General features: G+C 41.5%; 1 protein-coding gene and 1 long non-coding RNA gene across 2 annotated transcripts; both read right to left on the minus strand.

Moving 5' to 3' along the window:
• Positions 1 to 3,279: 3,279 nt before the first annotated feature.
• LOC306824387 (fucolectin-like) lies at positions 3,280 to 8,204 on the minus strand. The gene is made up of 4 exons (XM_079344509.1): positions 8,124 to 8,204; positions 5,986 to 6,050; positions 4,140 to 4,425; positions 3,280 to 3,491 (listed from the first exon to the last, which is right to left on the minus strand). The coding sequence occupies exons 2-4, from the start codon at positions 6,044 to 6,046 to the stop codon at positions 3,338 to 3,340; spliced, it is 501 nt and encodes a 166-aa protein (XP_079200635.1). The 5' UTR covers positions 6,047 to 6,050; positions 8,124 to 8,204; the 3' UTR covers positions 3,280 to 3,337.
• A 4,078-nt stretch (positions 8,205 to 12,282) lies between these two features.
• Positions 12,283 to 13,504, minus strand: LOC306824391. The gene is made up of 2 exons (XR_013779138.1): positions 13,149 to 13,504; positions 12,283 to 12,560 (listed from the first exon to the last, which is right to left on the minus strand). It is a non-coding gene; the product is annotated as an uncharacterized lncRNA (long non-coding RNA).
• Positions 13,505 to 15,831: the final 2,327 nt, after the last annotated feature.

Below are 15,831 nucleotides of genomic sequence, written 5' to 3' on the forward strand. Positions count from 1 at the left end.
TGTTACCAACAACAACACTACGTCGTTCTATGGATTCGTTTGAGAACTAGAATAGAGAGAACTCATCAGTTTAAAAACAATATAAAGAAAAAAGTTATTCTCACATTTCAGTATACTTACTATAACAGCTGGCTCCAGAGAGGGTCAGCCAAAGAAAGACAACAACATGCTTCATTGTTCTGGTTGAATCAGAAAGGAGAGAATATTTATCAGGAAAGTGTCTTGAGGAACATTTGTAATGAGTTGGCGTTTTACAAGTAAAGGATTATTTTTAAAATTTTAACTTACAGTCTTTGATAGGTTTTTCCTGTTGCTTCAGGGCTCTGCATCCAAGTAAGGGCGTGTTCACATTCAGCTCGATTGAGCACTGTTGCATTCACTGCTCCTGTGGACTTTCCTTGAGGACACATGATGTACCGGCAGATGTACCGTTAGAGTACCCGAGTACAGTACGTTTGTGTTCACATTAACAAAATGAACCAAGCATATTCAAATCTGGGCCAGGAGTCATCTGGTTACCTTTTTAACATCAACCTCTCTGTAGGAAGCTTGCTTCCCAGGTCGTTGTACCGGATACAGGTTTACTGACCAAACTTCAAAACAAGATTTTTTTGAAACATTGCACCTGGCTCACTCAAAGTTTGTGCCAACACTTTGTTGTAAAAACATCTCACATACCCAATTCTGAGTATTGTGTCCCATATACTCTTCATCCTTCCACTCTACCAACAGTGAAATATGAAACAGAGGCATTTTTATTAGTGCCTTTTTTTATACACTTTCAGTATTGTGCTGTATGTTTAACATGGAGCATATTTGACAATAAAGCCTACTACTATTTTAATGAGAAATTAAGAGAAATGCAAAATAAAACATTTACCCTGATTTCTGGAATTCCTCTGGTGTCCAACAATGCTACTTTCCAGCAGAGGTGTGTGTGTGTGTGTGTGCAGATTAGTCTTACTTACACTTATACTTCATATAAATATCCTCAAAGCCAATCACATCACATCATGGAGTCTACGCCCATGAAGATAAATCTCACTGCCATTCAGGTCGTCTTGACTCGAGACCATCTAAGGACATGCAAACACTGACAGAGGTCATGTGACTCCTACTCATGTATTCATGATTGATCCAACTGTTGTGACAGTCTCGGCCTTTCCCTCTAACAGTCAGGTTTTTTGTAATGTGTTCCATCTCCTCTGTTTCAAAAGCAGAAGCTTAGAAGAGAAACAGAGTGTACATCCCTGCTGATATTATTCTGAACAGATAAAGAGATAACTTTACAGATAAATTAATGAATCTGTCTTAAACCTAAAAGTTGTCAATTTTTCCACATGGGGAACCAAGACATGACGTAAAAAGGGAAAATGACATATGCTGGCTTCTCTGACAACAATGCAGCAGCCAATATGTCCTCTTTCTAACTTTAGATTCTGGTCCTGAATGGTCTGGATTTGCCCCCCCCCCCCCCCCCCCCCCCCCACCAATCAGAGACATTCATAGCCAACCCCTTCATGGAGGTAGACACCACAGAGATTTTGGAGAAAATGGCTTAAATGTTCACTGTCTATGGAGGTGAACATTATAAATCTCTAAAGTCGTGTTCAGCTGAAGTCTCGGCAACACTCACAACATTTTTGGAGCCTTTGCCAAAGACCAACAACATAACCCGCTCACTTATCCCCCTCACCCCATCCCCCACTCTATTTGAACTGCTGAGCGGGCTTTTCCAAGCCAGCAGTATCAGACGTCAATAAATAACAAGGAAGCGACATTTCACTGACCACAGACAGCCTCTCAAATCCTCAATACATCTATCTGAACTGCTGAGCGTTCATCTTTCAAGACAGCAGTATCAGCCCTCATCAACCACAAGTGGGCCTATCAATCAAACATGGCTGAAGGAGAGTGCCCACCTCTGCCCTCTACCTAAATTGGATCCAGGATCCAACCCTCCAGGAGGAGGGTGAACAAGGTATGCGGTCAGCTCTAGGCTTGGTGCAGGGAAGAGCACGTCCCCTGCCTTGCATAGTCCCATGAGCTGGACCATTTAAACATCTGGAAAAGTCTCATGATTGGGCATGGGACAAAAGCTTAGGTTTGATCACCCTGTAACTGGCCAGCTTTGACGACGGTGTCTAGTGTTAAAATGCTGAAACACCTCGTGACTCAAAGGTAAACTCCTGATGATATGTCCCGTGTTTCATGATTCTAAGGAATCCCTTGCTCTTTCCTCTGGGTCCCTGACCCATTCCTTATTTAGTTCCTGGCTCTTTTCCCATGGGTCCCTGACAATTTACATTAGTTCCTGACTCTTTCTTATGGGCCCCTGACCCTTTCCTTTTCAGTTTCTTACTCTTTCTTATGGGTCCCTGACCCTTTCCTTATGAGTCCCTGACTCTTATCCTATGGGTCCAAGTCCATAACCTACTTTACTTTTGATAATAGTTGTTTCTTACCCTTTTGAGAATTTGAGTCCCTGACTATTTTTAGTCTTGGAAAGTATCTGTTTGTGGTCCTCTAAAGCACTTTGGTCAGCTGAAGCTGTTGTAAATTTGCTCTATAAACTTGATTTGACTTGATGTTTGCTTGGATGATCCGTCTCCCTTCTATTGGTGGGCTGAATCACCCCCTAATTAAAAGGTACACCAGTGATTATGTGTCCCAAGATTTACATCTTTCCCACATCTGATATACAGCTCTAACGCTACTCTCAACATCAAGGCAAACTTGATGTGTATACCACCCATTGGCACAATAGACAGTTTTACATCACGCCCCGTGTTTCATGATTCTGTGAAGCAGCTTTCTCCTGACATGAATGTCATTAAATCTAAATTCAGAAGAAGACTGACAGATGAGCATTGAGATGACTGTATTGGAGAGACTCTGAGTAGGTACAGTACGTTCCAGCGTAGGCCCCTGAGATAGCCAGTCATTGTGTCTGTGCAGGTCATAGAAATCAGCAGGGGGCAGAACCATCTGCAGTGCTGGATCTTCTCAGAAAGAAAATCATTTAACCTCTTTATAGATGTGTAATTGTCACATTGTTGTATGTTACATGTGTTGTAACAATCTTTTTCTGCTGAAAATCCGGTCGAGTGAAGGAATGGGATTTATTCAATATTAACATGAATTTTAGGTGGATTGCCACTGACACCTCGTGGCCAGGATATCGAGGAATGCATGAGCTTTATAATCACATGTTCAGTATATCTGTAATATAATTGTGTGATGTGTTTGCTATAGAAAGTTATTTAAAGACAACAACTTCTTTTCATACTTTATTGATATGTTTTATGAAGATTGTCGACTGTTTCACGTTGTCGGTTCAAACACCAGGGTATCCATAAACCTCCACTTCACAGAGAGTAAGAATCCTGTTCGGACCAGGTAGATTGAGCGTCACATAACGTCCACTCATAGCAGGGTTCAGAGTCAGCGTGTGTGAGCTACCTGCAGGGATCGAGGGAATTGTTCCAGCCCTGAAACAGACACAGAAACATGTTCAAATGATCACTGTCTACCTGTGATGTGTCAGGGTCAGACAACATGCATGTTAAAACATCATATAAAGTAAAATACCTGGCAGAAACACACAGAGCTCATATTTAATAACCATGTCTTATTTAACTGTAAAAAATTCGGAGTCAGTCCCAGATCCAAGGGCCCGATCACACACGTTGGCTGGGCGCAGCTGCTCCAACAGCGCCTGAGCACATCTGGGGGAACCTGTGGCTGTGTGTGCATTCAGGTGACCAAATGAAATAAATGGGAAAAATTGATTTGAGCCAACCTCGAGGCCTCACTATTGCTTTTACACAGGGTAAACATGTCTTAGGGGGGTAAGGGTAAGGAATCATTCTTGATTTGATTGTCTGTTTCAGTCAACAGTGACAATGATGCGCACTGAGCTAAAAAGTTGGTCATGTTTTAAGTTTTATGCGTGCCCAAAATCAGCTATAACAAAACATGGCGCAGCAGAGAAGCGCTGTACCTGATGAAAACTATAGTTTTGTTGGCGATTACTTTGTAGTGACACGTCTCTCTGTGATCAGTCCGGACTGTGCAGTAGCTACAGTAACTCTCGGCTCGTGCAGTATCAGGTTTTCAGTAGCTTTAACAGAACTCACAGTGGGTTTGCAACACCATTGTCTTGTAAGCTGTTGCCGATGTGAACCTCAACTCCATTGAGCCTGTCTGCACAGCAGTCTCCTCTGTTGGTGATGACGACAGAGGTGATGATGTAGCTGTCCAGCAGGGCCACTCTCCACCAGGGGTTGGCCATTTCTATAGTGTGAGTGCATGAACCAGCGTCGAAGACTGCTTCTCGGTTTCCATCGATTGCACTGTAGGCTGCCCCAAAGTTATGCTGATAGCGATGTGACTGAGTTGCTTTGCCACGCAAGGCCACATTTTCTGTTGAGGAAATACACAGATTTATATCAAATAACTTCATGTTGTCAGATTCATACTCACTGAAAGGACGTTTTTCCCAACAATGCACATAAAACTTGTTTAGTAGGATTTTCTGGCATGATGATTTTACATTTAATTCATTGAAAGAGTAGAAAAAATGGAGCAGAAAGTTCCTGCTCCAAACAAAGAACATAGTGAACCTTTTAATGATTTCGTTACAACTGGTGTTGTAGTCAAGATCACAAAGACCTAGACCAAGACCTGAGACCAGAGTGCTCAGAGACCGAGCCAAGACCAAGACCATATTTAACTTTGAAAAATCATCATCTTGTGTGCAGCAGGTGTGTCACCCATTTGGGCGTAACACCCGGAAGGTTGTCGCCGTAACGGGAGAATTCAAAAGACTTGAGGTTCTTATCGAACGAGGCGTTCTGTCTTCTAATCACAATACTGGTGTAGAAAAAGAGCCAATCATTGGTGATCTTGACTGGTCTTGATTTAAACTCCACTGAGACTGAGAAAAGATGCTTTCAATTCCAAGACTGAGACCTTTAAAAAGTGGTCTCAAGACCAAGAATGATCCTGTGTTGCAAACTAAACCACAAAGTGGAACTCTGGATTAGTTTGAGGGGTGGGTAGGTAGTTGGGTGGGTAGGTAGGTAGGTCGGTAGGTAGGTCGGTAGGTCGGTAGGTCAGTAGGTCGGTAAGGCCGGTAGGTAGGTAGGTAGAGTGATGTCTTTTTCTGTAGACTTGTGTCCTGTAGATGTGTGTATCTATGAATGAGTGAGCAAGTGCATAAGATGACAGCAAAGGCTGAAAGTACCAAAAAAACTTTGAAACAGGTAGAGACAGAACAGACGTTAATCTGAGCATTCACCATGGCAAAAAACTGCCTCTAGGCGGGTCAATAAAATAAGGTCTCCGACTACCAATAACAATCATGCCAACTACTGACATAAAGCCAAAAAGGCGAGGAAAAGTTGTTCAGACTTTTCTGTCTGAGGAGGACTTTGATCACTAGTTTTAACCCTTTATAGGGCAAGTGACTATTTTTGGTAATTTCCACAAACATTACATGTGGCCAGCCTTCTGTAACTCAGAAAGGTCGAGAAGCATGTGATCCTCACTCAGCCAATCAGCAGAGATCGCCCTACATCACTGATCCTGCTATTGTTGCATTTGAACCAAATATGGTAACTTTGTCAATGTTTATTACACTTCAAATTTTTGAAAAATATTATAAGAGAAATGAAGTTCTGTTATGTCCCTGAATAACACTATGAGGTTGAAGTTTTGAGTTTCAAAGTATTTCAATGAGTGCCCAGTAAAGGGTTAAACTAGTGGGCAGAGAGTTCAAAGCAGACTGGTCAAAAGATGTCCTGTACATGGGGACAAGACAATCACTGCTGATAGAGGCTCAAGTGACCGCCCTACACGATCTCTGACGGCTGATAGCTAGTTCAAAGAACAGTGGTGATACATGGTTAGAATGAATAGAATAGAGAGAACTCATTAACAAACAAAGAGAAAACAGTCATGATCACATTACAGCATACTTACCATCTTCACCGGAACATGCTCCCAAGACAGCCAGCCAAAGAAGGACAACCAAGTGCTTCATTGTTCTGGTTGAGTCAGAAAAGAGAGAACATTTTCAGAAAAGTGTCTCGAGATAACAGTTGTAATGAGTTGGTGATTGGTTTGTCCTGTTGCTTTATGGCTCTGCATCCAGATAGATAGATAGATAGATAGATAGATAGATAGATAGATAGATAGATAGATAGATAGATAGATAGATAGATAGATAGATAGATAGATAGATAGATAGATAGATAGATAGATAGATAGATAGATAGATAGATAGATAGATAGATAGATCCATAAATCCATAAATCCATAAATCCATCGATCCAGTAGCAGTATACAGACAGGCAGGACACAAGACATTAGTTACAATACACACCCGCTGTCCCCCCCACCTCTGTATACAATAATCGCCCAAACAAGATTTAGCAGCCCCTATGTGACTAAGAGTAAACATAATTACAAGTTAAACCTGTGCAGTTAGCATTAGCATTAGACTTAAAACGTATATAGTATGTACATAACCTGTGAAGGAGAGAAAAACATGTGCTGATTAAAAGAGACCTGTAAACAGTTAAAGAGCCTTAGAAACAAAGTGCTGACCTTCTAGAAACTAGTTACATGTGCATGTACAGAGGTGTTTGAGGTAGTGCCAGAGGTGTGAGTACAGTCATTAAACAGTCAATGCAGGGACGCAGACTGGGCCATTAAAGTGCTCAGCAACATAAAGGAGCAGTGATTAGCATTAAGTGTCCAAAACAATAAGGTGAAACCAGGAGTGATTAGGGTGATTGCCATTAAAGTACCCAACTATTGAGGAGCAGATTAGCATTAAGTGTCAAAGACAATAGAGTGAAACTTGACCTATCTAGGGTGATCATGTCAACCATTACAGATAGCATAACACTACAGTAGGATGAAACCAGACATGATTAGGGTGATTATTTCGTTAAAGTCAAGTAAGGGAATTTTCACATTAGGGCACGATTGCCCCCCAACAAGAACCCTCTTCTTACTTCCAAATCTACCGTGCAGCTCAGACGATGAAAAAAAACTGTGCTGGTCGGATTCAACAGATTTTGAAACCTTAAAAAAATGTTTTGAATGATGTCAAAGAGCGGTTAGGGTTCTTCTTTGTTTGACCACGGGTGCATTTACTGCTACCGTAGATCCTATTCAAAATCAACCTCTTCCAAAGAAGGTCATCTCAGGACGTTGTACCGGGTACTTCTGTACTGACCAAACTCCAGAAAAGGATTTTTTCAAACGTGGCTCAGTCTGGTCAGTCTTTGGCTTCAACACCGCTCTTCTGCTTGTTAACAAGTGACTGTTTTGTCTGATGGAGAACCATAACCTCACTATCTGTTTAACGACAGGTGCACTCAGACACCTGGCTGAAACAAAACAGACTTGTTGTTTCTAAATAAATATCCTCAAAGCCAATCACATCAAATCATAGAGTCTACGCCCATGAAGAGAAATCACACTGCCGTTCAGGTCGATTTGACTGGAGATCATCTAAGGACATGCAAACACTGACAGAGATCATGTGACTCCTACTCATGTATTCATGATTGAGCCAACTGTTGTGACAGTCTCGGCCTTCCCTCTAACAGTTAGGTTTTTTGTAATATGTTCTGTATCTTCTGTTCCAAAACCAGAAGCTTCGAAGAGAAAAAGAAATGTTTGCGAGCGAGAAGCAGAGTGTTCATGCCTGCATTTGTTTTTGAGAACTGATGAAGAGATAACTTTACAAATAAATGAATCAATCTGTCTGAAACCTAAAAGTTGTCTGTCCAACGAGCTAGATGTTGGCAGAGTCATTAGTATGACTGAACCAAGTCAGTCTTTGGTTTTAACACCGCCTCTCTGCTGGTCAGCTAATGCCTGTTTTCTCTGACGGGGAACCATAACCTCACTATCTGTGTTTAAAGACAGGTGCACTCAGACACCTGGCTGAAACAAAACTTCATGTTGTTCAACATGTTGTCAAAGTAGTAGAATGTTTTCTCTCCGTTTGTGTCAAAGTCAGCTCTCTCTTGAAGGTACTAATAGAAAGTATTTAAATTCTGATGATCTATGACGATGACAGAAAGGTGAAATGAAATGTTTACCCTGATTTCTTGTGTCTCCTTGAAGTCCAGCTGTTCTCCAACAAGTCGACTCTCACTTCAAAGCAGAGCTGCTGTGTGTCTATTTATCTTTCTGTGTGCTCTTCACATAAATACTCTTGTAGCGAAGCTGTTTATCCAATCACATCATATTATTGATTCTATGCCCATCAACCTACCGGTAAATGTTATTCCCCTTCAGGTCATTGACTTAAAGAGGTTACACTTTTTTTATCCAGGTAATTAACCCATTGAGACCAAGATCTCTTTCACAAGGGTGACCTGGCTAAGAGGGCAGCAGCACATGTCATTATTAAAACAATGAAAAAAAACAACAATTGCAATGAACAGATCAGTTTACAGATAAAGTGCAGAGTCGTGATGACAGGCTACGATTCAGACACACAGACACTGTCTGATTGTCTCGCGTTTTTTGTCTTTTAAGATCGAGCCAAAGGCTTCAAGTGAAATGAGGTCGGCCATTTTCAAGTCATTTTGGAGAAAGTTCCAGGTAGAGGGAGCAGCAAAACTGAACGCTCTTTTTCCGAGCTCAGTGCGGACACGAGGAACAGACAGTTTTAAAAAATCACAGAACCGCAAGGCGTAATGCTCTCTGGTTCTTTGAAGGTGTTCACATAAATATGAAGATTGCAAACCAAGAAGAGCTTTATAAAGAAGAATCAGTGTAAATAACTGCGCACCTTTGAGGATGGCCAATCAGATTTCATGTACAGGTCACAGTGATGAGTAAGGCCTCTACCACCTGTCACAAATGTCAACGCACAGCAATACACGGTATCCAACGACTGTAAACATTTAGCAGAGGCGCCCATGTACAGCACATCGCCATAATCCAACAAAGGAAGAAAGGTAGACGAAACAAGAAGTTTCCTCACCCTGAGTGAAAAGCAGGATTTATTTTTTTAATATAATCCCAACTTCACTTTGAGTTTGGAGACGAGTTTGGCGATATGTGCTTTAAAAGATAGTTCACATTCAAGAAGAAAACCCAGATACTTGTAGCTTTTGACAAGCCCGATTGGATTTCCTTGGGATGTTAAAATCAAGGGTACATTTGTTGGTACAACATTTACTGTAAATTCTCTTCAGATCAGCTTGGTGCAATTGAGTTAACATTCAGTAACATTCAACCAGGACTTTATTTGAACACAGTGCCTGACTTTGCCTTGTTTATTTTTGCAGCATGTTGGCTGTGTATGCTTCTGTTTTGGTTTCATACAGTTTGTGTATTTCTTGTCCATGTGCATTGTTTCTGCATTTGCAGACCTATTTTTCCGTACAATAATCCTTTAGTCTGTTGCAGGTCGTTACATGTTGGCTTCAGTAAATGAAGGCCGAAGACCAAAATTCTTTGCAACAAAAGTACTTTTTAAGATTCTTTTTCTAATTCCTAATTTCCACATACTCCATGCATGCTGCGTTCTGTCAGCACTGTGCACTAAAACGACCTTCGCTGCCTCTCTAGTCAATCATTGTGTTTTAACAGCGAATACCGCGGTCCCTCTCTGGAACGTGACAGCATGCAGCGTCACTGCGCTCTGCTCTGTTTCAAACACGCTGCTGAACAACAAATTATCCTTATGTGCTACGGTGTAGGTCGACATATTCATGGCTTCAGTGAAAGAAAAAAGAGAACATCAGAAGCCGTTCCATTATGTGCACGTGGACGTACCAAGATAAAGTCTATGATTCATGCTCTGATCTCAGGATATGAGCGTCATCATCCCACTTCCACATGTCCCATATTTCCTGTTAATTTTCAACACTGGCTCAACGTGACTTCACATGGATTGTGTGCGTTTCCCGTCAGTTTTGTAACACTCGATTTCATCTCAGACTTTAACCCATGAAGGTTGCCAATGAAAACATTGGGGGAAAAAACAATGCAAACAGCATTTACCGTTAGCGAAGAAAATGCTTGTTAGCTGATTTTTTAACCCCTTGCAATCCCTCTGTGCATGCCATATATGCAGCCAGTATGTCCTCCATCTATATTCTGGTCCTGGAGGGTCAATACTTAAAAATTGGACTGCAGAACCAATCATAAACACTAACTGTCAGAGTTACATGTTGCTCCTTTAATGAAAAAAGCCTGCGTGACATCCCTCATGTTTTCCTGCAGGGGGCGCTGGAGTTCCATGGATGGCAGACTCAAAACTGATGAGTCATCAAAACATTCCCCCCGTACAGTGTGTGTGGATGGAGACATGAGCTAATCACACCTATTTGGTTTTTTGAAGCAGGCTGTAAACATGTTCATGTCTGCTGTAAAAACAGGCTGTTTGAATGGGTGTGTATGTGACTTCCTGTGCTGCTGCAGCCAGCCTCTAGTGGACAATCCAGGAACTGCAGGATTTTCTATGTTTCAACATCAGCTTCATTTTTCAACAACTGCCTTTTGGCTTCCCACCATGAGTGTGACATCAGAAGACAAGTGCAAACAAAAACTTATTGAATCAATCCTATTCTAAAATCAGCGCTCTTTGATTCAAACATTTATTAGGACGAGTCACAACAGAAGAAAGAGCTACAGACTGTTTTTTGAAATTTGTCTGAAATTTAAATCATAGGTGCATTTCCACTGTGAGAGACTGAAGATAAACGGTAAATCAAGACCTTTGCCCTACGACTCAGCTCCCTCTTTACCACAAGAAGAATAAATAAGAATAAAATGTGTTTTCTTTCTAATTCCAATAGGACTGTTAAAAAGGTCTTCTTCATCTATTTGCTCTTTAATAATTGATGAGCAGCTTCATTGGAAGATTCGATCATCAAACGCTGACATGAAACTAAGGGCTGTATTTCGTTTGCTCTGGTCTGAATTATTGACCAGTTTGTTCCATTGCAGTGATATTTGCAGCCACGGCCAAGATCACATAACACTGGGAAGGTAGTGGTTGGAACTGGGGAAAAATCTGATGACTTGAAGTTATTTGTTTTTATCCAAAGAAACGCTCTTCCTTCTAATCATAGTGCTGACGTGGAAAACAGCCAATCAGAGGTGATCTTGACTGGTATTGATTTGAACCCAGACTGAGACAAAATGCTTTCAATTCCAACACGTTTAAAAAGTGGTCTTGAGACCAAGACCGATGTGGTTTTGCCAACTACAAAACTAAGTGGAACTATAGATTAGTATGAGAACTAGAATAGAGAGAACTCATTTTGTTCATCATTTTTACAACAATAAAGAAAAAACAGTCACGATCATATTGCTAACCTCAGTCGGTCCTGCTAATTGCTGAAGTTTTTGTAATTTCTGGGACATTAAGCATGTTGGTGGAAGCAAATTGTTCACTTGAAAAGGGGTTTTAAAGTCTTTCATGAGATCATCCAGACCAAAGGGGGCGATCTCTTGCTGGGTTGATAGCTCAGCAGACAGACAGTCCCACAACCCCGTCTCAGTTTGCAGCTCCGCGGTCATTTCACACGTAGCAAAGTGTTCTGTTTTGCCTGGATGTGGATTAGATTTATGACACCCATACTACAAATCCTAGAGTAGAGTAATACTTTAAAACCACTCATCAAGATATATACTTTGTTCCTGTTAGAAAGCAGGAAGGTGGGGGATGAATGAGAAGTTCCTCCTCCTCCTCCGACATCTTTTCTTCTCTTTTGTTTGTTTGTTGTTAAACGTCTTATTCAAGGTTTCCGCTTCTTAAAATATAAGATTTTCGTTTCCACTGTGACTTTGCTCGGTGTTGCTTATTGCTCATGATGGATGTTAGGTCTTTGTAGGAGATTTAACAATGAGTAAGGTCTTTTACCTGCTCTCTCTATAGAGTGTCTTGAGATAACATTTGTTATGAATTGGTGAGGTACAATTGATTTAGAAGATCAACTAGAATATGATGAAAAAATACTTTATTGATTCATTTTACACTCAGTGGTTGAGCATGCTACACACACAGAATGAATTACACACACGTGCACAAACAGGATCCTATGGACATGAACTTATTGCTTCAGGGCACCTCGGCAGTGCTCAGTAAGTCATGTGGCACCTCTCCAGCTACCAGGCCAATTTCCAGATTTGGTCTGGATCCCAAGTCAGAACAGACTGACATGCTGCCTCCTATTGATTGATATCAGTGCTGACAGCAGCTCTGTCTACCAATGTGTGACAGTAAAACAAGATGACTTTATCCTGTGACACAACATTTGATTGTTTTCAATGCAAACAATCAAAATGAAGCCGTGTCTTATGAGTTTGATTTAAGTGAGTTTATCCAACATGAGATAAATTCTACCAACTGAAGTGACTCTTAACGTTAATCCAGGACGGAGCCATAGACCTCCACCTCACACAGGGTCAGGTACTCCGTCCTTCCTGGGATGACCACGTTCACATAGCGTCCATCCATCCCATTACACTTAAATTCAGCAGTCGCTCCTGCTGGGATGTTCAGCACGGCGCACCTGACAAAAGAAAGACCAATCAAGACGTCACATTATTTAATACACAAACCATTTAAAACATATTCTCTGTAATAACTGTTCCATGAAACCCGTGTCCCTGCAGGACGTTCCTTCAATATGATTTGTATAGAGCTGAAACTGATGACCGATATTGACCTGCTCCTGATGGCAGAAACGATACGTTTCCTGATATATTTTCATATCCATCCGTCAGCTGCCTCAGGAGTCCTATGAGCTAGCAATGCCCGATAGGACTCCTTCTTTCTCTTGACAGCTTCCCTTACCTCCGGTGTCCACCACTGGGTTCGGAGATTGACTGTCATTGTAATTATTACCTTTTGATTGTTGAGCCACCTAAGCCCTTCCAAAGAAGTGGTTAGACACAGCTCATTTACATTTAAAGCTATAGAAACAGCGTGTTCTGAGCGGGGCTGAAATAGAGGGGTTTATAGGCATGATGAATTACAGGACCAGAGTGGATTCAGAACAAGACACTCCACAGACATGTTTTGGAAGCTCTGAGACTTATTTAAACTCGTTGATGAGGAGGAGAGAATATGACCCATAAGATAACAGGGTAAACACTACCTGGGATTGTTGTTGCCGTTGTTTTCAAGGGAGTCTCCAATGCGGAGCTCGGCTCCGTTCAGTCGTGGTGAGAACCGAGAATCTCTGCGGTTGGTTATCTTAACAGTATCTACTTTGTGTGTTTTAAGCAAATCCAGGCGCCACCAGGGGGCAAAGTTGAGGTTGGTGTGAGTGCAGCACCCATAGGCCCGATCGTTGTTATTATTCCCATCAATAGCAAAGTATGCTATGCCATCTGGATCATACAATGATGACTGTGTGGCTTTTCCTTTGAGCGCCAGGTTCTCTCCTGAAAAATATAAAGCAAGGTCTTAGAAATATAGTTGTTCTTCTGTGTTTTAATCACTACAATGTCACAACACTGTTTTCATACAGTATATATGGTCTCTCCTGGCCTTGCCTTTTACTTTAATTTGTTTCCTTCCAATCTTAAAAATACATCAAATTTTACATCTGCAAAGCTACTCTCCAGATATCAGACACAATATCCACAACATTTTCATTCTGATGTCTTCTCTTCTGAAAATCTTCTGTGAGGAATGGAAGTAGACCGAGGGGTTTCTAACATCATATAAAGTTATAACTGATGTGCAGCATTCCAACATACTGGCATGGCCAGTTCAAAATCCGTGACAAATTAATGGAGGACACAAGGAGTTACTCTCCAAAATACATGTACGTTTATGTACAACTCAGCAATTGTAAACAAATACGAGAAAGCATTGGTAAAAAGCCTCTCTCTCCAATCTCCTTCTCCAGTTCTTCCCCATTGAAGAAGTGGGGCCAGCACTTATGGATGAAGAACACTGGGCCCAGGTGTTTTCAATCCTGGATTCCTTGGCAATGCCCACTGTTACCTGACATAGAAACGCTGAGATAGCAAAACAAGTAACCGGCAGTGTGGCCACCACCCCCTTAGAGACGTGGGTCCAACAGACACCACGTGAATATTATACTATATAAAGCAATCTTTGCTACAACAAAATATGCAACCTGCTGTTAATGCTCCTACAGTCAAGGAGTTTCTAACATCATATAAAGTCATAACTGGCCCGGATGTGCACCTGATTTGCACACTGCATATGGATGGTGAGAGGTTATAACAATACATATCATTTCCAACTTGCAGGGGCAAAGGACAACATGTCCACAACTAAATTATCTGAACCCTTAAATAGGACTTATATCAATATGACTGCAACATTAGGTAACCCAAACTACAGCTCAAGTCTCTTTTTCGAATACCGAGTAGTTTAGCTGATGATTGTTAAATTTCCTGGAATAGAAACTCACTGACCTATTTGTCCCTTGGCTATCAGACTGCATCATTACTGCACCTGCCTCATCAGCTGATCTGCAAATTGAATAGCTGAATAGCTAAACACTTATCAGCAGATGCACAATAGAACCCCTGCCTGATAGGCTTTGCATCCCCTACGACGATGTCATGCCCTAACAAGTGCTTGGTAGGGTGTATAACCAAGCAAATCTGTGAAAGTGGGAACAAGCCAAGCCAATGCATCCTGTTCAGAGACATTCTGTTTCTGTGTTTTTAAGACAACCACATAATGCTGCATCAATTTTGTCCCTCCCTGTCCGCCCCTACCACAGACTGAGGTTGGAAAACCAACACAGTGTTGGCAGTTGGTACAGGTTGGACACAGAACCATTAACGCCAGGAACCCCCAGACCAGCTGCACGAGAGTAAGAAGTCATTAAGAGGTTCACATGACACAACTTTGACCTTTTCCTACGCTCTGGTGTAGATATTAGGGACCCGTAAACCGTTCTTTGAAAGGACACCCAATAATTGGTAGAAGAGCGAGAACTTTATCCCCGGACAGAATTGGTGATGCTCCATACTTGCCAAGTCACCCACAATGTACAACCTGTGCCTGATTCCATTTAGATAGTCAAAACATTTTTTGGGTGGTCACTGTCCTTAAAATTGTCTGACAAAACTGTCAAAGGACCATTCATCACCCACTGAGTATCGAAAAACTTATTAATTCAGAATAAACCCAGTGCTCTTTGTGTGACCTCCATGTTGGCCAGCATTAGCCAAGGCAACCATCTTCCCAATTGAGACCCCAGACTTTGCACATGATAGGCTGATGACAGAGTTTTTTTACCCAAAGCTGCTTCAAAATGTGCACAATCGTGAGAGGAAAAGTTTGAGCCTTGATCCCTCTGAAGAACCTTTGGGACGCCAAAAACAGAAATGAACAGGAAAATACCTTTACGACAGTTTTTGACTGCAAAGGATATGCCACCGGGTAGCTAGTGGCCTGACACAGGACTCTCAGAAGATACCTCATACCTGACATAGAAAGAGGCAAAGGACCAACACAGTCAATTACGATATGCTCAAAAGGCTGCCTGATGGTAGGTACTGGATGCTTGGGGACTGGTTTAATAAACTGGTTTGATTTACCAGTTATTTGACATGTGTGGCAAGTCTTTATATATGTAGATACATCTTTTTTTTAACCTAGACCAAAAGAAGTACCTCAAAATGTGATCATAAGTCTTCCTGACACCCATATGACCAGACTGGTCATGAGATAGCAACAACACCATGTTAAAAAATTGGCTGGAACAACAGTCTGAAATACCAGACACCCCACACCAACTCCATGACAAGGGACCCACTTTCTCACCATTAGTCCATCCCCAATGTAGT

This window comes from Symphodus melops (assembly GCF_947650265.1).
Source record: "Symphodus melops genome assembly, chromosome: 5".
NCBI lineage: Eukaryota > Metazoa > Chordata > Actinopteri > Labriformes > Labridae > Symphodus > Symphodus melops.

Coding starts and splice junctions, on each gene's coding strand:
- LOC306824387 (XM_079344509.1), bottom strand. CDS start 6,046: ATGAAGCACTTGGTTGTCCTTCTTTGGCTGGCTGTCTTGGGAGCATGT. Junction 4,426..5,985: donor AGCATGTTCCGGTGAAGATG/GTAAGTATGCTG, acceptor TTTCCTCAACAG/AAAATGTGGCCTTGCGTGGC. Junction 3,492..4,139: donor AATGGTGTTGCAAACCCACT/GTGAGTTCTGTT, acceptor TGTCTGTTTCAG/GGCTGGAACAATTCCCTCGA.